The sequence below is a fragment of the Ixodes scapularis genome, unplaced genomic scaffold, assembly GCF_016920785.2.
Source record: "Ixodes scapularis isolate PalLabHiFi unplaced genomic scaffold, ASM1692078v2 PGA_scaffold10__122_contigs__length_95168666, whole genome shotgun sequence".
In the NCBI taxonomy this organism is placed as follows: Eukaryota; Metazoa; Arthropoda; class Arachnida; order Ixodida; family Ixodidae; genus Ixodes; species Ixodes scapularis.
In genome coordinates, this window is record NW_024609836.1 from 76,701,959 (window position 1) to 76,729,136 (window position 27,178).

Here is a 27,178-nt window from a genome sequence, read left to right on the forward strand (position 1 = left end):
CCAAAATTCAATTCATCATTTTTCAGCTATTGTTTTGCACTGTCAAGATTTTGAGCTTCAGCAGTCAGTTGTGCCACTAATGGACACCAGATAGTTAGAATATCAACAGGTCTGCCACTAAATCACTAGCTGTGGCAACACTGAATTCGACAGTCAGAAAAGCTCGAAACAACCGTGCAAAGGCCAATTTTGTATAATCCTGCTCATGCCTCTTCTTTCGTGGGCCGTCATTTGAGCGATGTAACTTTCCCACTGGTTATGCTTGATCAGTCACGACCAAAGGCGGTGTACGTAAAAATAGTCCTTCGTTCTGGCGACCCTTACGTCCCAACAACAGACAAATGACAGACAATGAACATGTGCGCTATAGGTTCATTTAATGCTTCCAGTACTAAAATACACAATCGGTTTCCAGGCGCACGATTAGCATCAATCTAAATACCGCGGGGCGTTCAACACCAAATTGCATGTTCAATGAAACCTTGACTTGTAGCTGCTACAAAGGCATCCACTAACGTTCAATCGCATTTGTTTCCGAATTTTCCTTATTCTTACAAATATTTTTAATATTTATACATGTAGTCAGTTCTCAAAATAAAATCATATTTCCCTTCTTCCTTCCCCAAGAAGCAAAATAGGTACGCCCAACTTTTGCAACTAAGGCTTGCCTCGTATCTGGGGGAGTTGGTTGTGCATCTCGTCGTCCCTTCCCCATGTTTCAAACTATGAGACATTTCCGTTGAGGGAGTTGTGGTCACGCTTATCCCTCCCTTTTTCAAACTCCCAAAACGGGACACGTCCTGTCTTGGGAGTTACAATGATCTGCCTTGTCATCCCCCTCTCTTCCAGAATACGGGACGTGTTACGCTTTGCAAGTTGCGGTCGCACATTCCGTCGTCCCTCCTTCTTATATAAAATATGGGACATGTCCCATTTTTATGTGCTCGAACGTCCCTCCCCCTTCCAAAATACGGGAAATGTTCCGTTTCAAGAGTTGGAGTCCCGCGTCCCGTCGTCCATTCACTTGGGTCCCAGCATGTCCTCGGGGCGCACCCACTTGTCGAAGTCCTCGGCCTTGAGGAAGCCCAGCTTGACGGCGCTCTCCTTGAGCGTGGTGCCTTCCTTGTGCGCCGTCTTGGCGATCTTGGCCGCCTTGTCGTAGCCGATGTGTGGGTTCAACGCCGTCACCAGCATGAGTGACTCGTTGAGCAGCTTGGAGATGCGTTCCCTGCGAGTCGAGTATACTGTTGGCAACCGTGTGGCAATGTGGTGCCGCCACCCACGGGCAGCTACGTGGCGTGCTAAGAAAAATTGGGGACTGCTTTGCCGGGGGTGGAGGCGGGGTGTGATGTTATTGACACGGAATGTGTTTTATCAGCCGATTTCCACGAAGTTCTGTAACATTAAGCTCTAATGGCTTGCTATAACAAAAAACCTACGCCAAAAGGCGTCAGTTTTTTGGAACCATATAAAAAGGCTTCGGTTCCCGGGCAGGACTTCAATTTTCCACCTTGAGATTGTGAGCCAAGTGCTTTGCCGACCGAGCTATCCGTGGTCGGGGGTCGGAGCATGCAGAAGCAAAGTCATTCGCAAGGCGCGCGCGGCCTTTCCAGTCATGTTGCGCCATCTCGCGGCGCGTGTCGGAGACGAGCTAATCTTCGTAAGGCGCTGCCGTTCAGAAGCCCTTCTCTTCTTCCCTGAAGGGCCTATCGCACATTGTGTGCTTACCAGTCTTTGTCGCCATGATCAAACTCGTGTAATTTTCTTTACAGAAATGCATTGGCTTAAAGACCGACGACCAGTTCGCGCTTACCACTTTTCCTCCGCTCCCTCCTCCCCCCTTCTACCCTGTCCACCGTTGCCTGTTTCGTCCTCCCCCAGGGTGATGAGGATATTCTGCCTTGCAGAAGCTTGTGTCCGGTCATTGGCCTTTAAAAGAACTGAGGCTTTATTTTTTTTTTTTTTTTTTTAGGCTAGATCGCTAAAGATACTGCCCATTATAAAAGGTAGGACCGTTGTTATTCGTCCATCCATGCATCCAAAAAGGCTTTTGCAACAAGACAGCAAGTCGTTTCAAATATTTTCATGAAACAGCAAGTAGCATGAGAGAGTTCCATAAGACAGTAAGTGGTACGAGATAAATCTATGAGGCTGCAAGTAGTATGTGATAGTTTTACGAGATAAAAGACAGCTCTACAAAGTAGGGAATAGCAAGAGATGGTAAGCACTATCAGATAGTTCTAAAAGATAGCGGGTTGTGTGAGATAGGTTGGGAGCAACACACATGGTGTTTTGAGGCAGGCAGACAGCAGACTGCTAGCTTTAGAGGGATGCTGAAACAGAAAAAAATGAAAGTCGTTTACAATTCCCTGTAACGCCGGTTAGAGCGCAGCTCTTGAGGAGGAAGATGGAAGCGTACTGAGGGATAGGTGACTCCTTGAGGTCACGTGACCTCAAGGGGGTCACGTGACCTTAGGGGGTCACATGACCTCAGGGGGTCACGTGACCTCAGGGGGTCACGTGACCCAGGGGTGTCACGTGACCTGGGTGGGTCACGTGTCCCCCTGAGGTCACGTGACCTCCAGAAGTCACGTGACTTCAGGGGGTTACGTGACTTCTGGGTCACGTAATGACCTCGGGGAGTCACGTGACCTAGGGTTGTCACGTGACCTGGGTGGGTCACGTGACCTCGGGGGGGGGGGGGGGGGGGGGGGGGGGGGTCATGTGACCTCGCGGTTACGCAGACGCCGCTCAAGCCGGAAACGGGCCCCTAAGAGCTGCGCTCTAAAACAAGATTCCATGGTTCCCAGAGGGCTCAACATACTTCCTAGTTTCCTCTTTGGACTTTTCGGAAAAACATTTCTTTGAAATACACTACACGCAAAATAAAAGTTGCAGAAACGGCTGAGGAGGAGACAAAAACCTGACATCGCAAACAAACTCGGTGCAGGTGAACACGGACGAAAACCATGTCATGCGCACACTTACGCCATCCCTCGTTATTGCACATGGCAGCACCATTCTGGTACGACCAGTACACCGACTTTTTAACGAATTGGTGCAACATGCAACCAGCTGCCTGGATTTAGAACTTGCCAGTACTATGTGGGATGCCCCTCCCACGTGCCAGAGAAATGATTAAAGATTAAAACAGCGCAAGGACACGGACAAGAACAAGAAGGTAGACAAACAAGGCGCTGACTTACAACTCTTGTAAGTCAGCGCCTTGTTTGTCTACCTTCTTGTTCTTGTCCGTGTCCTTGCGCTGTTTTAATCTTTAATCATGAACTACCAACTAGCCCAGACTTCTACTTTAGCCAGAGAAATGCCCAACCTGGCACAAGCTTGGCAATCCTAGGGGCCCAACTCTGGTATAATACGGTTTTATTCCGAGGCATTAGCGTCGAGGTACTCTGGTGTTTCAGTGGCTTTTCCCCAAGCTTGCCACATAGTTGCCAAAGTGCCAGACGACAGCCAAACAACCAGAAGTCAAGCCTCACTCCGGTACTTGTTTGGCAATTTGGGCCCAAAGCTGCCACATGAAAACCAAACAGCAGAAGTGAAGCTTAGCTTTGGCATTTGCTTTTGGCAAATTAGGGCCAAGATACACAGCCTCTGGACAAAGATGGTAAAACTTTGCACTACCTTGGCTTCTTCGGGCTTTTTTAAGGTTTCAAGTTCCCAGACAAAAAAAAAAAAAAAAATTTTGGCCCAAAGAACTGCGCCACCTGGTATACCGTCGCTTCGGCGTACCCTCCCCCCAAACGACCCGACTCGCCTGTTGGGCACGATGCCGACGACGCAGTTGTCGGTGAAGGAAACGCTGGAGTCTGCGAGGAGGCGCACAGAGCGCAGGACGTTGGACACCATGAGGGGCTTGAAGACGTTCAGCTCGAAGTGGCCGTTGCTGCCGCCGACTGTCACCGCCACGTGGTTGCCCATCACCTGGGCTGCCACCATGGTCACCGCCTCGCACTGCGTCGGGTTCACCTTGCCTGCGTCGAGGGGGAGGGGACGGCCGACTGTGCAGTGGCGCTCTCTGGCATGCGATCGTGGGTTGCAGGTGTGTTTTGGTTTGGAAAATGTGTTGAATGCAAGAACCGTGGCATCAAAAGAAACGGGTCTTATTTTTAACTCGGGAAAGAGCTATCGGTGTCCTGGGAACATCCTTGACCTCTATGTAACCAGTCTGGAATCTGAAAAGAAATATTCTTGATGCCAGAAACCATTTTCTTTACACCAGACAAACATCTCTCGATGAGTGAAAAACATTTCTCAACAAGTGAAAAACATTCTCAATGTTTAACAAAGCTTTCCTTGTCTGAGAAACACTTTTACTTCTAAAAGAAACAAGTTTGGAATCTGAAGAATTCTCAGACGTACAAAAAAATTATGCGAGACGCCTCTATTTCTTTTTTTCTCACCGGGCATGATGCTGCTGCCGGGCTCGTTCTCGGGCAAGGAGAGCTCCCCGAACCCGCACCGGGGTCCCGAGCCGAGGAAGCGGATATCGTTGGCAATCTTCATGAGGCTGCAGGCAGTGACATTCAGGGACCCGGACACCTCCACCATGGCATCGTTCGACGCCAGGGCCTCAAACTTGTTGGGTGCCGTCACAAAGGGAAGCCCTGCCATGGGGATGCGACAAATCGGGGGAAAGCGAGAACAGAGTTGAACGGGTGAAGCTCTTGCTCCACCAAATTAATGTGGGTCGCTCAACCTTATTCAATGCACAATGGCCCCAGGGCAACGACCGGGAGACACCTTGTTTGGCCACCAGTCGGTACGGCTGGTGGCCAAGACGGGCAACTTGACTCTGGTCGTGCCACCACAGAACTGGACATCTGAACTGCGTCGCAGTTCAGCCAGGCACGGGGACGTTCAGGCTCCAGGTTGCATCCAACAATTGCGGTCGCGGGTTGTCTCGGAGTTAAGAGGACTTCGCTGGGTAGGTATTCGATCGAGCCACATTCCGGTCACTCCTAAGGAAGTCGCACGATGCAATGAGCAGAATCGGAACAGCTCAACGACTTGCATCATTCGTGGCCAGTTTCCACGGCAGCCCATCTCTTGTGCAAGATGCTAACTAATGCTGCGATTCTTGCCGCAACTGGCAAAAGACTCTTCGCGCTGCCAGTTACAACGTGTCAACCAAAGAAGAGCACCCTCGTCTACACACGCGTACCACCCGGTTCGCATTTCCCTAGTCCTCAATGCTTGGGACGCCCTTTCTTACCTGTGAACTGGGCCACTTTCTCGGCAACCTTCTCGGCAAATCCAACCCTCGTGTTGAGTCCCGTGCCCACCGCAGTGCCACCTGTTGGGGGAAAGTGATTGCATGAGGAGTGCTATCTGTAGACATGACTTGCAAGTACTACAATTAGCCTTTAAGCTGACAGTGTGGAGGAGGCCATAAGTTCGAGCTTCCAGCCTTGGAAGCTGAGACGAAAAGCACATTTGTACACTCCGTTTCTCCATAACTTGGCAAACGGAAAAAAACTATGAGCCCGGTGAGCCAAGCGGGGCGTCGAAGTGTACGACTGGATTGAAGCGGCCATAGCATTCGTCTTTGCCACGTTACGCTAAAACGAAGTGTAAAGTGTCTGCTCACTGCCAGTAGTAATCGAAGTACTGGTATTTTATTCATGAAATGAGGTGTTGGTTACTGGAACAGTGCCAAACGCTCCTTAAAACACTACTGCAAAACCCTCCACATATGCATATGCAAACATACAGCATGTCAAATTCATAAAAAAAGTGCAATGACTTATTCTCTTTGGTAGTTCAACTTCCCCAAGCAAGAAATGTACAAAGCAATGGCACCACTGGCAATCGTATTGAAAAGGCGGTTTTCGGAAGTGAGACATTAATTTGGAGAGACCAGAGCAGTCTGCTTCCCTGCGGTACACCAGTGCACAAGATGGCGTCATCTTTAGGCACCTGTATGCACCAGCAATTATGCTGCTGCCCACAGTAGGGCAGTGTGTAGGGTGAAGTGTCCTTTCCAGGAAAGTGTGCCAGCTATCCCACTTCACTGCAGTGCACCAGTGCGTGCAAGGAAGAGCACTTTCTCCCAGCAGAAGTACAGACAGCGTGCGCAGTGCCGTGAGAGGGACAGGCTTTCGAACGTGCTCTTGAACAACTGCTCACACGCATAAACCATTCCCACAGGTTTCTGCACACGTGTCTTTGACGCCACTGCACACAACATGCGAGGGGGCACAACCAATGTTTTCCCGACCTGCTGCGAGGTAGTAGAGACGCGGCAGGGCGACCTTGACCCGCTCGATGCCATACTCAATCTGAGCAGCGTAGCCACCAAACTCTTGCCCCAGCGTCAGCGGCACTGCATCCTAACGAGAAAAAAGTCCAGTTACTCAAAGTGGCCTTTGCGCTTTTTTACACTACATACCAATACCAATAGCTTAATCATGCTGGTAAGTTGTTCCATTTGAGAGGGTAAAAGCAGCGAAAGGCACAACAGTGCCAAAAGGCCCGAGAGCTAGGACAAATGTGTGGGTAAACTTCTCTATACTCCATTCATCAACACGAACTGCCCAGTTCTGATGGCAGGTCTTTCTATCTGAAACTCTAATAGTAGTGGAGTTTTAGTAAACTGTTTCAATACCTCTGATAACAGCACCCGGTAACGATACGGTGCACGCACAAAGGCGTCGGCGAAGTATCGGGTGTGGTTATAGGAGTAATCGGAGCAACCTACTAAAACTCCCCAACAGTGAAAGGTCCAATACTACTAAAAGGCCCAAAAGCCAGGAAAAATGTATCGGTAAACTCTGCAATTCATTTGTCAACCCCAATTGCTCAACCTTGACAAGCCTTATATTTTTAAACCCTAATAGCAGTAAAAAGTCCGACAATACTCAAACACCCGAGGGAGCTTTCCCGACGTGCCTGGGTGTGAGTCCTGCCAATCTTGACGATGTCCTTGAACTCATGGGCCTTCTTGCGCAGGGCGTCCAGAAGATGCTTGAGGGCCGGCAGCAGCCGTGTGTCAATCTCCATGGCAACCGCAATGTGCATGGCTGTAGGGTATGTGTCGTTGGAGCTCTGTCGCCGGAAAAAGCAGTTGCGAGACGAAGACCGTGTTGGTGATGGTATAACTAGTCAACATAGCAAATTCGGTCGACATAGCACGACTTGTAACCCAAAACCTTTAACGCGCACCATGCTACGGTGGTAACAACTAACGGCGGCCCAATGCCCATCTGCATTAAAACCACCAGGGCCGGGAATTGTGCTTGGGATGTCTAAGCCCGCAGCACAAGCTGTATGCTTCTAAGCTGAGCTGCAGAACCGAAGTTTACTATGGCATACCTCGAAAAATATCGTAAGCACCCACCGGCGTAATTACACACAACAAGGGCCATGTATTGGACACCCTATTTCCAAACTGGAGACGTCCATACTTGGATACACGGCATCGAATTTCTCAGCAAACCAACTAGGAAAGGCAGTAACCACAACGAACTGTGTCACATGTGGGCTTGTGGAAGAGGAACAGTACCGGAATAATTGTGCGTTGCGGAGGAAGCCTGACTGGCGGTAATGAAGCCATGGGAAAGGTTTTTGGTACGTTCTTGACCTGTATCCGACTACGACGACTCCCGGCACATCCCCACCTGGCTCTTGTTGACGTGGTCGTTGGGGTGGACGGGGCTCTTGCTGCCCAGTTGGCCGCCGAGGATCTGGATGGCTCGGTTGGCGATCACCTCGTTCACGTTCATGTTAGACTGGGTGCCCGAGCCCGTTTGCCAGATCACCAGCGGGAAGTGAGACTCCAGGGTGCCGTCAATCACCTGCCAAGAGAAGAGTCACGGAGAAGCGTACAATCGTCCAAGGCACTCCCGTTTCTGCTGTTTTACGCTTGTTTTTTTTTTTCGTCTATTTCATTTTTACCTAGTGAGAAGAGGCAGTAAGTAGCCCTCTAGTGATAATTAATGCCTATCAGAATTGCGTTCAAATGAACTCTTCAGTTTGGATTTTTTTGTTTCATCTGCACCCTACACACAAAAAAAAGACTATATTTTGGTTCACCATAAGTGCGGATGCAGCTGACGCTAGATGCTGCTAGGACCAATCAAACGGCGTCAAAAGCACAGATGCAAGTGGTCCTTCTCCATACATGATTGGCTCAGCAAGGGTAGAAAACGTACAGAAACGCAAGGAACAGTGTGCTGGTGTGCGTGTTACACTGTTTGATTGGCCCCATCATCTCGTAGTGTTGGTTCCTTCCGGCCTTAAAGGGCAACTCCGCTTCATTTTTGATATTTAGAAAACTATGTAGCCCTCTTCAGTATCATATAGGAAGACCCCATGTCAAATATTACGATATAATTCCGTCTATATATTTAATAAACTGGCCAGCAAACCTTCAAGTGAGTCAAGTCGCCGAAATCTGCCAACTCTAGCGTGCGACGCGAGGCGCAATCGTCAGCGCAGTCAAAGCGACGGAGTTGGAGCGGCAAACGTTGAGCCACTACGTCAGAGGCATGTGTACGTCATTCTCATGTTTTGTTTGTTTTTACTTCTCAGAGCGAAACTGAACGATGACGTCACGAGTTTCTCCTTTCGGTGTTGGCTGACCGGGCGTTCACGTGGTCACCGCAACGCGGATGCGCTAGTTTGCGCTGCCCTGCGCGCTTATCGGTCTGTTTCTCCGCTCCCTTTCTCTTTCGTCTTCTCCCCTTCCCCCTCTCGCCCAGGCCGTCACCGTTCACGTCACGCGAAGCGACCTGCGCGCGTCGCGTGTCCTGTCCCTCGCCCCCCTCCCGAACGTCACAAGACCACGTGGTTCGACGTGACGTGCCCATGACTGACCACACGAGACCAATGTTGCCTGATGCAACTGAAGTTTCGGCTTCGGTATCAGCTGGTGTTTAAATTAGGATCACACAAATAATATTTCACATTTCGCGAATCCGAAGACGTACAGTTGTTTAGTAGTGCTTTGTGAAATGGAATCACATGTAAGCCTAAATTTTTCAGAATTGAGCGGAGTTGCCCTTTAAAGGGGCACTGACACATCAAAATAATTTTTTTTTTATTATCCGAAACAATTGAAAACGATGCCGGGACATTACCCTCAAAAATCGAAACTCGGAAATTCAGTATTTGCGATTGAAAAAAAACAATTTCCAAATGTCGGATTTGAACGTCCCGTGCGATCCGCGCCAGTGAAGAGACGTCAAATTTTGCGGTCTCCTGCGAGTTGACTTTCTTTCGGACCTCCGCTAAACGCTACAAGGCAAAGCGCCGTTGCCACCACGACCCGAAGCGAGGAGGAGGTGTTAAGCGGTAGAAGGGCGTCGGGCAGACCGGGACAAAGCCGGTTGCTTCGCCCGGTCCCCCACCTCACCGATCATCCTCTGCTCGAGCGTCGCCAAGTTTTCCGAGGGAGGATATAAATCCAGGAAGCGACATCACACCGGACTCAGATTTTTGATGTTTCAAAAAGAAGGGCCATAGTGCGTTTGCAATTGTGTTAAAAAAACATGTTTTACGATTGCCGTTATCAAATGTTATAGATATGTCGCCTACAAAGCTTCTAAATTTCACGACTTTTGACGCCAACAATCAAAAGAAGCTAGGAGGTGAAAAGCGGGGGAGAAAAACGCCAAAAATGAAAAGGTGCACGCGCGCGCAAAAATATTTTTTTTTGCGATGCGTTTTTTTTTGCGCGTCTATGACTACAACTTGCATCGTTTTATACAATAAAAAAAAATATGACCTTTGGGGTGTCAGTGCCCCTTTAAGGTTAAACAAAGTATAGTAAGATCAAAATCTCTCGGGCTATCGCAAGAATTATAGTCTGGTGGAGTCCCACACAATTTAAAAATAAACAGTTTTATATTTTTTACGTTTAGGTGCAACGAGAAAATCTGATACTGCAAAACCCTGCAAGTATCTGCCCCTTTTTGTTAGTGCTTTTAGGACAAGAAAAGGCCCCAGAGAAAGAAAAGAAAGTAATAAATGATGCTAACGTGCTCGTGAAACTTAATGCATAGCCAACTGAAAATTTATTTGTTTCTGTTTACTAACTGTCCCGGCTAGGAAGTGTTAAAAGAAATGCAAACCAGAGTAGCTGTGATTTAGAACGCTTCACGGCAGGCAGGCAGACACCAACCTCGTCTGCCGCCTGTGAAATGGCGTCGGCTAACTTGGCATCCAGGCCAAACTCCTTGTTGACGATGGCGGCCGCCTTCTTGAGGATTCCAAAGGCCTTGATCACGGGGAGCTGCGGAGTCGGCCAATCAATGGTTGAGTAACTCGGGGTAGAGTGCATTAAAATATGCAATGACACCCAGCGGCGTATCCACAAATTTTTTTCGGGAACGGAGGAAGGGGTGGGGCTGAGGAGAGGAAGGGAGCGGAGTGGGAGGGGAGGGGGTCAAAATGCATCTGTATATTATAGGGTTGGCTGGACTTTGGGGGGAGGGCTGAAGCCCCATAAGCCTCCTCCCCCCTGGCTATACCACTGATGACACCATGTGCAATCAAAATATTTTGGCAGGCTAGTTGGTTATACATACTGAATTACAAATAGCGCTAGGACAAGGACAGACGAAAAACCGTCAGTTGTAAATTAGCGCCTGTCCTGTCCACTTCTTCGTCTGTCCTTGTCCTAGCGCTATTTGTAATTCACCATGTGCAACATCATTCAGAGGGGTTAAAAAAAAAAAAAAAAGAGAAGAAAGAGCACCTCAATCTCGTTAAAAGAAAATGGCAGTCTTGTACCTTTTGTTAAGAAACACTGGAAGAACTTTTAAATAATAGTCTCAATACTTCAAAAAGCTTTTACTGGGAAAACTGTGACTGTCATATTTTTTTCATTCATTTGTGGCATGTTATTCAACTGGCGTACTTACCAAAAGCAAATGGTCATCTGCAATCACAGAGTTCAGCTATTTGCTTAGTTTGTTGTTATTACTATTCATACATACTGCTGCCTCTCTGTTGAGAGCTGTGACAGGTATGCAAAGTACATGTCACAGAAGGGGGCAAAAGAAACAGTGTTTTCCATCCACAGTGGCCAGACTGGCTCTTGAAGCATGGCTGCTTACAAACATCTACACAGACTTTGAGAATATTTAAGAAAGAAAAAAAAATAAATAAACGAGGCCCAGAAGGCCAAGACCAGGGGGCATGCGAGAAGCGCGTAACTATAACGGACTTAGACACTGGCAAGGGTGGTCGTCAATTTTTTCATCCCCACATAGGGTGCCCAACATGGGGTCAAACGTTCAAAGTTCAAGACACATAACATAATCATGTGATATGAAAGACGACAACAGGGCTTTCCTACAGAGCTTGCCTGTCAAACAAAAAGTCTGTGAAGATAATGATTTTAAGTCATGCTGCACTCATCTCTCTCTCCCCCTCCCCGTGGTGTTTCAAGGTCATACCGGCATCCGCTCGTGTTCGCCACCGATGTTGAAGTTCATCATGGAACGCATCGTCTGGGCACCATAGTACTTGTCGCTCGGAACCTTCAGCTCGCCGAAGGTGTCCGACTCGACCCTGAAGTCACCCTTTAAAGAAACACAAAAAAAGGAAAACAAAAGTGAAACCATGCCCAAAAGATGATACACTTCAAAATTGTGTCGAATGCATGTTTAGGCAGAGGCATGTAATGCTCTGTTTCACTTTAGGACGATACGAGCCATCTTAGCCAATCCAGTGCTGGAAAAGTATCACGACTAGGCACCCCCACGTTGCTGCACACACTCTCGAAGGTCACGTGATACTTGCACAGCACTGGGTTGGCGAATTCGATGGCTGGTAGCATCCTCCGCAGTTCACTGTAAGCTGAAACAAAGTAACGTGTTACATAATTTGTGTTGTGTGCTTGTTTAGAGAGCGAGGAGTGAGTCAGCTCCAATGGGTATGCGGTGTCTCCGCTGCAGATGAGACGTTTGGTCAGTGTGGTACCACGGCTAGCCTGGGGCCTTTAACTTGCATCGCGCAGTTGTGGTACATGACCACGTGCCGGTACGATACTCGTACAGATTGAAACGGGCAGGGTTGTGAATTACAGCCAGGACCCCTGGAGCCTGCAGCGCGAGCTACTGCTCCACGTGCCCCAAGCGGCTGCGCGTTAGCACGCTCAGTCATCAATCCCGCTGCGTGTCTCATCTGCTAAGCGGCTCCAGCATTGGTGAATGTCTGCTGGCCAATCAGACATGCTGCTTGGGCCAGGATAACGAACAAATGGTTTTAGATGGTTCATTTGCACGATCTAAGATGTGTGTTGTTGGTTTCTTTTTTTACGATGCGTGTAATTTTGTTGCAACATGTCTACACGAAGTTGTGGCATGGTGACTCTATAAGTGGCGAATCTCGCATCTATCCACGCATATGCAGTGAGCAAGTCGTCTGCTTCTTCTGCAGGAGTTGCGGTGACGTCAGAAAGATGCCCACCTCTGGTTGAAGGATAGTGGGTAGACCTCAAAGCAAGCTGCCTTGAAGTCTGCTCATTATCTTCCATTCAAAACCAGTCAGAGTTCTACGTCACCACAACTCCTACAAAAGAATTGCAGACGAACTTGCGCTCCGGATACGAAAGGTTAAGATTTTTTTATTACTTTTTGGTGGCCCAATTGTGGGTTGAAAACCGGGCATTCCACAAATATGCCGCGACTACATTGTGCGATTCTAGGGCGACATCGGGTAGCAAAGAGCGTCGGTTTGTGATGCCGAAATGCACCAACAACAAAGCTTCCGACGCGAAACGTTCTGGACGTTTGCGGACATCGGGCACGCGTGAGTGCAGGCCGACGCTCAAAAATTGGCTCCCTGTAGTGTGTAACTACCGAAAAATTTCAGTGGTGTCGTACGATGACACAGAGGAGTTGAAAAGAACATCTTACGGGTGCCGCAGCTGCCCTGGCCGCCGATGTGTGGAGCGAAGCCATCCTGTTGGAAAAATTGTGTCGGGCGACTTGCCTCAACTGGGAGACGAGACAAGCTGGCAGCTTCATGGCGCGCTTAGTGATAAGGACACGTGATAAAGTGAGAGGACGGCCGAGCGGCTGCAATTTCAGAGAGAAGAGAAAAGCAGTAAGGGGGAAAAAATAAGATATGTCTACGGCTCAAACCGGCACTTTTCCGATGACCTCTCCTCGCCGCGGTTATGTGTGGTCCGCTTCAGATACCGGGAGTTTGAGTTATCATGACGTCACAAGCGTTACCCTTTTTAATATTGAGTAGTCAGGGTTACCCACTCCAGTCGGGGTTAGTGTCACGTGACATAAACACATTAAAAAATTAAAATTAATTGGAAAAAAATTTAATATTTAATAAAAATTTATTTAGTTGTTTTATATTGTTTAAATTTCTGTTTTAAAGTTTATTCATGCCATGACGTCACGTTAAATTGATTTATTTCACGGTCGCGAATGACATTTGAGCGCTCTCGCTTCTCAACCAAAAAAATTGCAACGTAAAAGGCAGAGGCAGTAAAACAGCTGACGAAAACTTTGCGTAAACGACGCAACGCCAACGACGCTACGTCCACAACGTAGTACTTCAAGCGCATTGCCGACGCAACGGTCTGGCGTGAGGCTCTGGGAGCTTCCCGTGTGTGCTTAGTCACTTCAGATGCGATCACGTTCCGTGTCAGTTGGCCAACGGTCGCGATGAATGCGGAACACACTCGAAAACCCAAGCAACGGACTGGCCATGTGGCTTGCAGCTACAAGAATGGAATGCTGGTCTGGGGCGGTTACAAGGTAAGATCGTCTGCAACCCGAGTGAACGTCGGATAAAGTTTCGACGCCGCGTGATGTGTACCCTTAACTGGCAACGAAGAACGCTGCTTTTGATCGCTTGTACACAGCTCGAAAGGCTTCCGTGGTATTGGCTTCGCTCACGATGAAGTCGATTTAACAAACTCGAATCAGCTGAAACGCTGCCTTCATCAAAGGCGGGTTGACGTGTTTTGAATTTGCGTCTGTTGTAGACGTGATAGTTTGATTGTGGAGGATCTCAGTGTAGGCTCGAGCTCGATATGAAGAGAAGAAAAAGGGAAAACGTCCGTCAAGTGATCCGACATGTCGAAACATGCCTTTACGTTTGGCGCACCCAACGTTGGGCGCACCAGAAAGCGAGCTGCATCAAATGCTTGCCGAACCTGATTCAGAATTTTGTGAATTTCGAATGTATTGTGATTAAGAGGGGCACGTGTGATGTGATGTAATGACATTATCAGTTCACCTTCTTTTAGTGCGTGTGCGTGTGTGGTGAAAAAAAACTGCTCCCCAACTTTCGCGGGGATGTTTACACTGGGTTACCATCTCCCTCGCATATCTTGTGTTCCCAAAGGAAACGGAAAGGTCCACAAGTTATCTGCCGGGCTACGAGCTTTGGTTCTACGATACGCTGCTCGAAAAATGGTAAGTTTATCAAGTTTACGAAGCTTTTGATTTTAAACTTTGTGACACCTTGAAGTCTCCTTTCTTCAAATGTCTACACATCAATGAGCTTCTACAAATGTCTTCGTGTAATCTTCATAAAAGCGATCTGTCTGAATCTATGTGTTGAACATCCTAAAGTCTAACTTTTTGCGTGTTTGTGTTTAGAGGACCGGGGGGGGGGGGGGGGGGGGGGGGAGGTATGTGTAATGGTTAGCAGCAAATGCTAACCATTACTTTGATTTAAGGCGAGCCTGAACAAAACAAGACTGTGTTTTTTTGCAGCACTACCTTTCCTTTTTTTTTTTTTTTTTTTTACAAGGAGACAGCTTAGATGGAGGTGAATTCATTATCATGTATTGTATCATGCGTGGTACTACCTGATTACAAAGTTGTGGGGATTGGGTTATTTGGTTGTTAGGAGAACAGGTGTATTGCACAGCCACCTCAGCCCAGTCTTCAGACACTTGTAAAAGCTTCATTTTCTCAGAAGGATGGAACGAGACCGATATTTTGGCACCGGTTCAACGGACACTTTCCCAAGCTCTGCGTGCTGTGGTTGCGGCCCTGTGTAGCAATGATCGACGTTATTTTCGACGTCTGTGGTGCCTAAATCCCAAGTGTTCCGTCTTCCTGCGTTGTGTCGAAATTGGGGGGTGGCATGACCCTTTTGCTTAGAGACTTCTGGCCACCTGAGCAAATTGCTTGGCCACTTTTCGTTGTCTAGTAGCATAGCCCCTATTTGCTGAGCTGTGCTAGCGTGCGGAGCTTGCGTCACTAAGCTTTTTTGGTGCACTAATGGTAAATGCATTTTCTCTCTTTGCCGTGTTACAGTGGACAGATGATGACATTGAATTAAATAATTTAATTGCCGGTTGTCTGTGAATATATTAGAAAGGATCATTGCAACAAGGAGTTTTATGACATGGTACTTTGAAAGGCACATAAAATAACTGTTTCTTGGCAGGGTGATTCAGAGTAGAGCTGAAAGTGACCATTTAAAAGCATTTAAGAGCCACTGACACCTCAACATAATAGTTGTCTCAAACGCTTTAAAACGTGATGAAATCCTAAAAAAAAAGCTTAGTAGTCAAAGAAACAAATTTTCTTTTTTTACAGCGGAGCTGTTAAGGGCTAGTTTCCTCAGTATCGTGTCCGCAGGCAAACAAATGTTGACACAATACTCTGGGCGGCTACCGCCATCTATGAGCGACGACGTCAACCATACAACCAGCTTCCCGGTTGTCTGGTTGCCGTCGTTGCTCATAGATGGCGGCAACCTGTCCAGCCTTTCCACTCTGGTTTTCACCAGAATGGAAAAGCTAAATTTCTCTAGGCGTCGTCGTAGAAGTCGTTCGAGAGGTTGTCCTTGAGGTCGTCATAGAAGTCATCCTTGAGGTCGTCCTAGAAGTTGTCCTGGCGTTGTCCTCGAGGTCGTCCTAGGGGTCGTCTTAAACGTTGTTCGAAAGGTCGTCCTAGAAGTTGTCTTAAACATCGTTCGAAAGGTCGTCCTAGACATCGTCCCTGAGGTTGTCCTAGGCGTTGTCCTAGAAGTCGTTCTTGAGATCGTCCTCTAGGCATCGTCCCTGAGGTCGTCCTAGAAGTCGTCTTAGACGTCGTAAAGATAACAGTTTCATTGGTCCTCTATCTTCACATGAAGTGGAAGGGCTCTACTTTTTTTTTTTTCTTTTTTTTTTAGCGTGCAAAACAATTTTGTTAAACATTTGCATCCTCCCCTTGCCAAGTCGAGCTTCTTTTTTTTTTTATATGCGACGACATAGCAGGCGAAAGCATTTTTGAGAACTTTAGACGTGTCGCAAGCTGTATGTGTGTAGGTTGTACCGTAATATCTGGTGAGATAGCCCACCTAACATCTAGAGAAAATCGGGTGAAAATAAGCAGTGGGCCGACTATAGTGCGAGAGCAGCGCCTCCTGTTGTGTTCTCAACACACTTCGGCAATTTGATGTATGGTGTACGAAGGAGAACCAACAAATAGATAAATTCGTTTAGCGGTTTGCGGCTTCTGAACACTAAAAAAGCAGGACGACGACGAAACTGGGAACATATCGGCTTTGTGGTGTGTGCGTTCTAAGCTCGCAGTGGTGAAAGGGAAGGTATTGAGCCACTTCCCATATGTACATCCGTACGAGCTGGCTTGAGCATACCTCAGATCGGCTCCACGATTCCAAGCGCCGTGCGGTGCAAAGGACGGTTGACAAAAGGCCTTGTGGAATTTTCCGGAAAGGTCTATTACTAAGAGTAGGCTATTTTTTGGTGCTTTTGAAAAAAAAAGCACCAAAAGCATACGGAGAAAAAGAAACTACTATAAACGACTTAATTTTCACAAGAACCTAATCTTAGCAAATTGCCTACAATTCGTGAAAAATAGGTCTTGCAAACAATTCCGGTAAAATGTGAACACATTGGAATCTATGTTGAGATCGTACCGCGTTGCAAAAATTAGAACCCGCAAATTATTCCAAGACTTCAGCTTTGACCTAAATCGCGAAATATTGAGCCCGCGAGAAATAAGTTGTTTACAGTATACAAGCTTAATCATGCTGACGAACACAGGTAAGCACAGTATGTGATAGGTCTTCCAAGGAAGGAGGGAAGGGCAGTGCATCTGAATGGCAGCACCTAACGAATATTAGCTCTCGTTTCTAACATGCCGTGAGACAGCGCAGCATGACAGGAGGTGTCGCGAAGCGCGCGATAGAGGCCAGCGACCCTGGATAGCACAGTCGTCAAGCCACTTGGCTCACAACCTCGAGGCAGCGAGTTCAAATCGTGCCACGGAACTGAAGTCTTTATATGTGGCTCCCCATGGGCGTAACTCTCTTCGGTGTCGGTTTTTCGTTATAACCAAACGTTACAAACCTCTGCGTTAAAATAGGGGCGGGGCATTTCTCTCGCCGTCTCGGCAGGGTGCTCCGGAGGACGGGAGGCCAGGTGCCGCCGGGGACGTCCGGCGCGGTGGCTGTGACCGTCGGCGACGGCATGTACCTGTTTGGGGGCTTCCACGATAGCCGCAACACAAACCGGTTGTACCGGCTGGACCTGGTCACCATGGACTGGGAGCTGGTGGACGCACAGGGGCCCCTGCCCACACCCTGCGACAAGATGGCCGGATGGAGCTACGCAGACAGGTGCGCCCCCACCTCTCCCACGATTATAGATCTCTCGTGGGCGGAATCGACGTGCATTGTGTGGAGTTACTTCGAGAGCTCGCCTCCGTTCTTTTGGCGTAAACTCCTCGGCCATTTAGGGCAAGCAGTTGTCGGTATAATCACAAACCGCTTAAGAACTGCAGGCCGGGACTTGCTATGCTCTGCGATTCATTCTCCGGTGCCCTCATTGTCTACGGCTCGGTCGATCTCATTGGCCGCTGGGCGATGGCATACTGCCCGCGTCTTTCAAGCTGTTGGCAGGCATGGTAGCGTGAAAAGACGAGTCGAAAAGACGACGAAAAAACAATCTCTTTGTTTTCCTTCCCCATATAGGCTCTATGTTTTTGGTGGTTTCGGAGTGACGCCCCGCCAGGGTGTCTCGAGACCACTCGACTTCCACTATGTCCTCGACATGCAAGCACCGTGGGTGAGTGTTTCGTGCCCTTTGGTCCCGTGGATGCCATGGTCGTCTTTTCGGTAGAACAACCAGTTTATCACACACACCTTTGTTTGGGCTTTGTCGGCTGCGCATTGCCTTTTCGTCGGACAGATTTCTGTCGCGCACCTTTTTGTCAGTCACATTTCGGTCGGCTGCTTTCTTTGTGAGCAACATTTGTATCCAGTTTCTGTCTAATTACTTTATAGTTTTGCGTTACCTGCTCATACCAAAACATTCCGTTTGGAGTTTCGTTCGGATTGGGGTTTGTAAGGCTCGTCCTAGCCGAGTGACTGCGTGAACCTTCTAGACGTTGGGAGCAAAAAAGCGACTACCATGACTACCGCTGTTGCAGAAGATGCCGCGTGTTGCACGTTGACACCTCTTGGTCTTTGCAGCGGGGATGGACCAATCAGCTCGTGGAGTTTGATGTTGTCTCCAAGACCTGGAGCTATCCGTCTTACAAGGCAAGCCTCTTTTTCTCTTTTCTCTTCCTCCGTTTTCGGTGCTCCAAAAGCAATGCAACATCCCATCATCGTAAGGCAAATCCTTAGAGGAGGAGAGGAAATTCTTTTTACGTCCTAACCGTGCCCCGAAATGGAGAGAGGCTATGACTAGTGCGACCTTGGAAACGAGGGCGAGCGAACGAGTGCAGGAGAGCAACTGTGCTACCCTCTCACTCTCTTTAATATCACGTTTTCATAAAATGTCTATTACCCCTTAGTGTGCCCTAAATTTCGCGCTGCTAATATTTTCTTGCCCCATCTATGGTTCTGGGGACAACAGTGCCTATCGTGATACAGTGCTGGCAACTTTGTGCGAGAGGAACGCTTACGTCTCCTTCTTGCCTCTGCAGGGCAAGGCGCCGTTGCCCAGGGCAGCGCACGCGGCTGCGCAGATCGACGGCAAAGTCTTTATCTTCGGCGGCCGCCACCAGGAGAACCGGCTCAACGACATCCACAGGCTCGACCTCGACGCCATGGAGTGGAGCGGCGCGTAAGTCCCGCTCCCCTAAAGGGAGAGAAGTTGGGGGAGGGGGTGGCGGCTTGCTCCACCTGGCTAACATGTCTGGTTTTTACCGCTCATAATGATTGCCACCCCCAAAGTAGAGGCCTTTTAGTGGCTTTATTTTGTGCTAGATGTAAAACATTTCCTTTGCGTTCCGGGCTATGAGAGAGGCTTCCGGGAATCGTTCGTACGTATCTTTCGTGACCGGGCCGGTCTTCCTTGCCGGGCACCGGGTTTCCTTCCGTCGACGCGAAGCGGTACGTCAAAAGAGAGTTTGCTCATTTGCCGCCGCGTCGTGCAGGCTCCAGACGGTGGGCGAGAAACCCTGCGGCCGTTCGTGGCACAGCTTCACAGCCGTCTCGCCCGTGCACGTCGTCCTGTACGGCGGTTTCAGCCAGTCCGAAGAACCGCTCGGTGAGTGGCCCATTGTTGTCGTTTCTCGTTTAGCTCTTGTGCTCGAGAGCTTTAAAATAAGTGCTTTGAATAGACTGGATAAAGTAGCTTTTGTTTTAGGGTTGCATGTTACAAGTTTTAACGAAGAGTTTGCTACACGCAGCGACTGTAGCCCTCCAATATTTATTGTTCTGATATTTGAAAATAAATGTCTGGAGGACCTCGGAACACGTTTCTTTGCATGTTCCTGGAATAACGGCCCCAGGATATGTCCCTAGGGTCGTGTCTAAAGGAAGATTTCTACGATTGAGGATATTTCCCTACCTGTGAGGACATTTCTCTGTGGTTTGCGACATCCATGCGAGTGTAAACATGGATGAAGCCCCTTGAGAAAAAAGTTTGTGCTTTCAAAGCGCCAAGCTCAGCTGTTCCAGGACGAGCGAGTGCTGGAACGACATTGGGTCTCGATGGCCGAGTACTCTGCTGTGCGTATGCTCCTAAAATGAATTGGCGGGATTTGTCGCTCTATTTCACCGACAATGGACCGAAGCAGACCATTCGAGTCGTCCCAGCCAACCCAGCGCTGTGAACGCTCCACAGGGCAATACACTGCACCTCTCCCGAAGGCAGCGCGACTCTTTCGCGGCATTGATTTAACTGGCCTGCAGTGTCCGCTGCAATAGACTTCTTTCAAAACCGACACACCCCATCGCGGCGAAATACTACGCAGTGCACTCTTGGAACTAGTTGGCCACTTTGTTTCGGTTTCGACTGAGCAGCTTCATCTCATGTTATCACGCCGCAACCGAACGCGTTGCTTGCGTTTTCGATTATCTGACTTTTTACAAATGTACAATACACTCATTCTCGAGCGATACAAAACGAAGACCGGGGCACTTTCCTTGGTTCCCGAAACACCGGATATTGTGCGTGCGTATGCAAACGTAGTAAGACGTGGCTTAGTCACCCCACCCAACGAGTCCATCTTTGAGCTCAATGTCAGTAGTCGCGTCTATGCTTCGTTTCAGCTTCGGTCCGAGCACTGCCGATGTTATGAGCCGAAGGGCCAATCAAACTGTGAAAGAGGCACAATGTCATGGCGTGCTCTCTGCAGTTGATAGGACCAACCGGTATCCGCCGTCTCTCTGTGCGTGCTCCTCCGCCGGCTAGTCTTATCAAGCGTAGAGAGCACGCCATGACGCTGCGCTTTTTGCAGTGTTTGATTGGCCCTTCGGCTCATAACATCGGCTGCGCTCGTACCGAAGCTGAAACGAAGTATAGTACCTGTGAACTACAACTGAAATTTGGTCACCTTGAGCCCTACACATATTTTGTTTGCCGAACATCCACTTCTTCTAGTACTTCATTGGGCGAAAAGCAGGCCGCATCCTCACAGGGGTATCAAAGTTGAGCCCATCGTTTGCGCATGAACTTTTAAGGAAACGCAATAAGTTCAATCTCATTACTGCACAAAAGTTACTATGATGTCTTCCTCGTGTCATCACATATCTCACACTCAAATGTTATGCTGACAAAAGATTTCAGTTTTCGCAAACGCTGAGATCGGCTAGCTACGATGGAGGCCCTAACAAGCGTCCCCTACTCCTCGCAAAGCCCTTTTGGACAAGCTTTTACTGACACCCAAATCTGTGTCTGAACGGTGTGCCTGAAATTATCTCAGCATGCTCAGTCAGGAAGAAAGCAAACACAGAACAAATATGAAGGCCATTAGCAACCGTCAATTGCGCTTTGAATAATTTCGTTCGTTTGGCACATCGCGTAGGGGTTCATGCCCGTCCGGCGCACTTCCGGCGAACGGTGCAACATTCTTCACACAAGTGCTTGACTTTTGCTTTCTTAAAGGTGTACTCCGCCGATTTCTTCATGGTCCCCGATTTGCTTTAAATTTTGCTAAACTCGCCAAACAACATCGCCAAAATAGTATCCCAAATATTAGGTCAAAATAATTTTTTTTCACGAAGTTATTGAATTTACAATTTTGGTCCTCACAGTGTTTTTCAAACTGAAAGTCTCTACTGGCAACAATGAAAAAGTGACGTCATTGGAAGTGCAGGGGTTCACTCTTTGGACTGTAGAATTTGTTCCCAACTGATTTGAAGCAGTTTCATGGTGTCAAATGAATGCCTTGGAAGCTCGCTCCAGTCCCCGCGCTCCAGCACGGAACAAATAATTGGCATATTCTATTTTTTAGACTACTCGCCCGACTGGCAAGCTGAACTTCCACTGACGTCACGGCCCTGAAAAGGGCGGGAATATTTGAATGTCTGTTTTTGCATCATTTTCATTTGCCGATTTCGCAATAACTATTATGAATTTCACGATATTAAATAGCATTCCAGAAAGGGTAAAGGCCTGGGAGTCAGAAAATATAGTTAGTTGAGGTAGCTCAAAAATCGGCGGAGTACACCTTTAAAGCAGTTTGTATGTGTGAATGTGCCTATATGATGGCAGGATAACTTTATGCGGATACACAATGTTGAATATTAGTAAAATGCAAGCGTGCGAGGACTCCACTTCGTGCAGTGCTGCGGGGCAGTACAGATAAGAGACGAGAAGTGTGTTCAAATGGAGCTATTTAATGGCGACTCCGAGTTTTACTTCGCGCTATCAGGCGTATTAAGAAAAACAGTAATTACAAAAAGTTCTATTTTGTCTATGGACGCTCGAAACAAACAACTTTCTGATCAACAACACTAATGTGAAGGCACGAGCTCGATGTATGCATACTTTTTGCTTGCTGCAGCTTGTTGATTCGTACACAAGCAAGATCCCCAAGCTTCGCAGCGTCGAGATTCCCAGCACTGGCTCGTCCACATACCTCGAAACGCTAACAAAAAGGCCCAAGTACAAAAATACGACAAGCATGTGTTAAGACAAGCTATACGTCTCTGGCTTGTGCTAAAGCTTCGATGTCTGGCCGTTTAGGTTAGTTTAGAGACCACAAATGACACTCTCGGGACCACAAAACATGAGATAACAGCCGTTTATAGTCCACGCTTTGTGTATAATCTCTTGTCGTCGTGTCGATCGAAACCGAAACCATGCCACTCTCCTCCCTGGCCAACTATAGTTCCCAGAGTGCAATGTGCGCAGTGTTGCATGCAGGGATTTATGGAAGTAGTCTATTCATCATACGGTGAAACGGAGCATAAGTGCTTTTTGTTAAAGCGCCGAAGAAAAAGTGCCGTTGCATTGTGTCCCTGCAAACTTCTGGTCAAATGAGAGGTCAAACAATCCCCATCATAGCACCACTCCTTGCACCGTTTGCAAACCATTTTATGACCAGTTCTTTAGGTGGTTAGATGAAGAACGAGATTTGTCGGAGATTTTTTAGTAGTCCCGTAAGACGATTGATCCCCTCTTACACGCTAAATGGCACATCGTAAGGACCTCGCTCAATCTCTAACTTCGTGATTTCTCTAGAACTTCCGTTGTCCGGGGAACTCTGACGTCAACAGGCCCGGAAGGCCTGCCGAAACGGATTGACCAGGAGTCTCTTGGGGGTCAAGAGACGACTCGTCCATAGTTGTAGAAAAGCACATCGAGGGCCCTTAGCCGTGGATCGTTTGAGCTTGGTGTCCGCCCTCTTTGCCTCCTCGTTTGTTGCAGCGGACTGCTGGCTCTTTGTGGTGGGAGCCCTGACCTGGATCCGCGTGGAGCTTCCCCTGCCACCCCGGCTCTGGCACTCGGCCTGCCTGAGCCAGCAGGAAGAGGTGGTGGTGTTTGGCGGTTGCGCCGGAAACATCTTCCAGCGTGGCGGCATCCACGCGGTACGTCCGCACTTGCTTCTTTCCGCGGTCCGCAGTGAAGTGCCCTTGTCCACGTGTCTCTTCGAAACGATAGCTTTATTTGGGAACCCTTAGTGGGAGCTTGCTTGCTCGCGCCGGTCGCACCCTGTACTGTTTCGGCGAAACTTGACAGACAACGAAGGCTAGGGTCTCAGTGAGCCAATCGGCGCGTCGGATAGAGTCACGCGCCAATTGGCTCACTGGCCCAGCTTTCACGTTTGCATGAAGTGCGACGTGATTTTTCTACAAAGATTCCGAGATTCGTACCAACAAGTGCTAGCAAGGGTTGTCACGTGCTTCCCTTCCGTTTCTTTGATTGGGTAGAAGGAGCCGTAGCGTTCGCCCCGTGTGAAGTTACGGTGAAAGAGAATGTCAGCAACGGAGCGCTGCTGCAGGATACGGCCGAACCCCTTGAATCGGGTGGTGGGTTGCGCCACCTAGACGGCGTGGAGATCGCCGCACGTCACTGCCCGACGTACATTAAACATAGCATTTTATTTTCTTTACAGGAGGACACAGTCATCGTGCTACGGTTTTCTCCAAGGAGCCTTTACAGGCAAGTCTTGCATTATACGACTTCTGCACTTCCAAGTCTTTGTGCTCGAACTGTTTACGTTCACTGGAACGGAATTCAGAATTTAACACTCGAATGCCCGAGTCCCACTAGAGCAAAAAACGAAAACAAACAACAGCGACAAGCCTCAAACTAGAGTCTTTCGAGATTTGACAGGCTTTGTATAATAAGGAAGACTATGCTCAAACACGAGCATAAAGCACGCGAGGGTGTCTTCGGCAGGCTTGCAATCACTCATGCTTACTTCACGAGCACCGAACGTCTAAACGCCTGCCAAAGGTACCATTGCGAGCATGCTGCATGCGGTTTGAGGCTTGTCGCTGTCGTTTGTCAGTCTAGTGGGACTCGAGCACAAGGGAGACCCGATGGTACTCTCATCCAGCGTGGTTTGTTTGTCCCTCAAGATCAGCTCTTGCTGGTGGAGAGGGCCGATCGAGCCAGGACGGCACATGGGTACCTGAATTGAGGATCCACCCCACAGCGTAAAACGCTTAATAAACATGTTTTGTCCTCCTCCTCCAGTAGTGAAAAAAATACTAAGACATGGCAGGGAGAGGCAAGTGCATATTGTTGGGTGTTCTTTTCAATCTTTTATGCATTTCTTGTTTCTTTGGTGCATCCCCCTGTTGCGTCCTCATCTTTTTGCCTCGCATTTAGTAGACCGATCTCACCTGCCAGTTCAGTTATGCCACCACCGCCACCATACATTGTGGGACCTGTAACCTCTTAAACACTCAACAACCCCGCTGCGGGTCTGCTGCACGCACCGTCTAGTCATGGACTGGTTATGGCCGCATCACGCGTGCGTGGGACGCCTAGTAAGACGGGTGTACTTCTTGCTCCCTGCCAGGATCTGCCTGGACAAGGTGCTGCAGTGCAAGGTGCTGCTGCAGTCCCAGTGGCACACCCTGCCCTCCACCGTGCTGGAGACTCTCTGCCTCAAGGACGGGAACCTCCACGGCACGGGGCTCGACGGCTCCTGATGGCGGGCTCGGCTGCGGCGCAGGCCCATCTGTACATACCTGAAGCAACTATTTATGAGGAGAAGAGGCACCTGATGTTACTTGAGGAGAGAGAAAAATAAAGAGACCTGGAAAGCAAGCATTCTCGTCTTTGCGACGTCCTTTTGCGGTTCCCTTTCCTGAGTGTTGGTCCGAGTTCACGTTCAAGACTGATTATGACGAGAGAACACACTTTGGATCCGAGTACAGGTATGTTTGCATTCACTTCAAGAGCGCTAGTAAAAAAAGAGTCGGCTCCTCAAGGAGCATTTTTACTAATTTCCTCTCGTGTGGCGAATCAAGACATATGCCGGAGCACTTCAGATGAGCTAAGCATTATTTTATTGATACATACAAGTCTCGAAGGCCTAAAAGCATAATTTCTTCTCTCAACAACCAAATCGTGCAAAAACTTCTTTTTTTTTAACGCATTGAGCATAGAGGCTTTTGCAGGCTCTTACAGCATTTCAAGCCCATGATAGAAGAATGATTTTTAAAAAAATGGGGATGCAGGGATATCACCAGGATGACCTTCAGGGAGATCAAGCAAAAAACATCAGCCCCCCCAGTTTCCAATTTTCCTCCGGCCAAACCTTGTCGAAGTTACCCCAGCGCCGGACCCACTGAGAGTGGGAGTGGAGACCTTGACCCAAAGTCATGCGGGAGGGAGTCTCGACTTTCTTTTGTCTCACCTGTCATTTAACTAGTCTCGTTGTATTTCATTAAAATTTCCCTAGATAATGTCTACCAATTTTCTAATCTCCCCTGTCTGATTATAACCCTTTTCTGTTCTTTCATCTGCTCCAGCAAAATGCAGCACCCCCGCCAAATCTGTTGCTTTTTTAGGGAGGGCAAGGTGAAACCCTGTGCATTTCTAAGCCCAATGCTCCAAAGTCTTGCTCCCACTATAGCATATGGCACATAATGAGATATATGTCTCTTGAGTCGAACCCGGATATATCGAATTCAAAGGGGATCGTAAAATAATTCGATATATCGATAGTTTGACATACTAATAAATTTCCGCGCGTCTCTGCTAATACCAAAGGCCGCAACAAACCGGACCTCACCAAATAGGGCCTCTAAGAGCCGCTAAATACAGTAGAGCTTGGTAAAGATCAGAAACGCCGCGGCCTCTACGCAACGGTGTTTGCAAGCGAAGGTCCGCAGCAAAAAGGAAAAAAAAAAAAAAAAATAGGGCAAAGCAAACACTGAAAAAGGTAAACAAAGATAAGGCGTTCGAAGTGCGATTGCTAAACATTTGTTGCGACGCGCTCGACCTGACAACAATTTTTTTTTTTTTTTTTGGAGGGGGGGGGTGGGGGGGCTAAGGAGTCACTTTACGACAGCGGTGTGTTCGGGGAAAGAGCGCACGCTACCGTTCGGGTACTCTCGGCCCTCCCTACGCACGTGCGTGCGTGCCCTACGCACGTGCGTGCGTGCCCTTCCCCTTGCCATCTTCCACTTTTTTTCTTTTGCCGCGTATCCCCCGTGCGCGTACGCTGGCTTGGCGGTCTGCCAGCCTCGCAACGCGGGCTACGTTCCCGCCGCCGGAGCAATCCGACCGCAATTCCACTGCGGAGAAGCGACGGGCGGCCGTGCTTTGTTCGCTCTATCGAGTGACCCCGCCATGAGAGTTCGATACAGAAAAACAACGCTCCTGCACTTTTACATGCGATTTCCAAGGGGATGTTTAGACTGTTCGATATAAACAGCAATTCGAAATACCCGGGTGTGATATGACCCGGCACGACTGTATATGTCTGTCTTTAACCCCTTGTATACTCATTTCTTTTCTAGGAACGTACGGCAAATTTTTATTTTAAATGATCTTGCCTACAGTTAGAACCTAAAATTTTCAAGAATTTACTACATTAAAATGTTACAAGAAATTAAAGTATAGAAAAAATCGTAAGGGTGCAGGCAAGCTAGTGAATATTAAGCATGTTGAATTAACCTGAGACTGGGGTGGAGAAGAAACATCAAAACGTAGAAGGGACAGAAAATAGACAGGACGACGTTTCAAACTCAGCTTAGTTTGAGACGACGCGTTTGAGACGTCGTCCTGTCTATTTTCTGTCCCTTCTACGTTTTGATGTTTCTTCTCTATCCCAGTCTCAGGTTAATTCAACATGGGTAAAATATAGAAGTTCCTCTCTTATAACTCATGACAAGACCCTTTTTTTTTTTCTTGCATGCTGCATTGACTTATTTTTCTTAGGTTCAGTTTAAAGCCAGTAACATGGGGAAGAGATGTGCCAAATTAAATTAGCATTCTATTTTTGGCTGCTGAGAAAAACTCGGCTGGAGATTTGACACTCTATTACAAAAAATATTTAAAAAATGTTTTAGTAAA

General features: G+C 48.2%; 2 protein-coding genes across 2 annotated transcripts; one reads left to right on the plus strand and one right to left on the minus strand.

The window, feature by feature from the left end:
- Nucleotides 1-360: 360 nt before the first annotated feature.
- LOC8035080 (fumarate hydratase, mitochondrial) lies at nt 361-13,191 on the minus strand. Its single transcript, XM_029989860.4, has 10 exons — nt 12,888-13,191; nt 11,424-11,549; nt 10,145-10,255; nt 7,641-7,817; nt 6,913-7,068; nt 6,242-6,353; nt 5,237-5,317; nt 4,425-4,628; nt 3,779-3,995; nt 361-1,228 (listed from the first exon to the last, which is right to left on the minus strand). The coding sequence occupies exons 1-10, from the start codon at nt 12,996-12,998 to the stop codon at nt 1,021-1,023; spliced, it is 1,503 nt and encodes a 500-aa protein (XP_029845720.1). The 5' UTR covers nt 12,999-13,191; the 3' UTR covers nt 361-1,020.
- A 204-nt stretch (nt 13,192-13,395) lies between these two features.
- Nucleotides 13,396-24,925, plus strand: LOC8035081 (kelch domain-containing protein 2). The gene is made up of 10 exons (XM_029989859.3): nt 13,396-13,748; nt 14,341-14,411; nt 17,359-17,580; nt 17,935-18,028; nt 18,436-18,504; nt 18,894-19,033; nt 19,347-19,459; nt 23,069-23,229; nt 23,757-23,803; nt 24,672-24,925. The coding sequence occupies exons 1-10, from the start codon at nt 13,656-13,658 to the stop codon at nt 24,802-24,804; spliced, it is 1,143 nt and encodes a 380-aa protein (XP_029845719.2). The 5' UTR covers nt 13,396-13,655; the 3' UTR covers nt 24,805-24,925.
- Nucleotides 24,926-27,178: the final 2,253 nt, after the last annotated feature.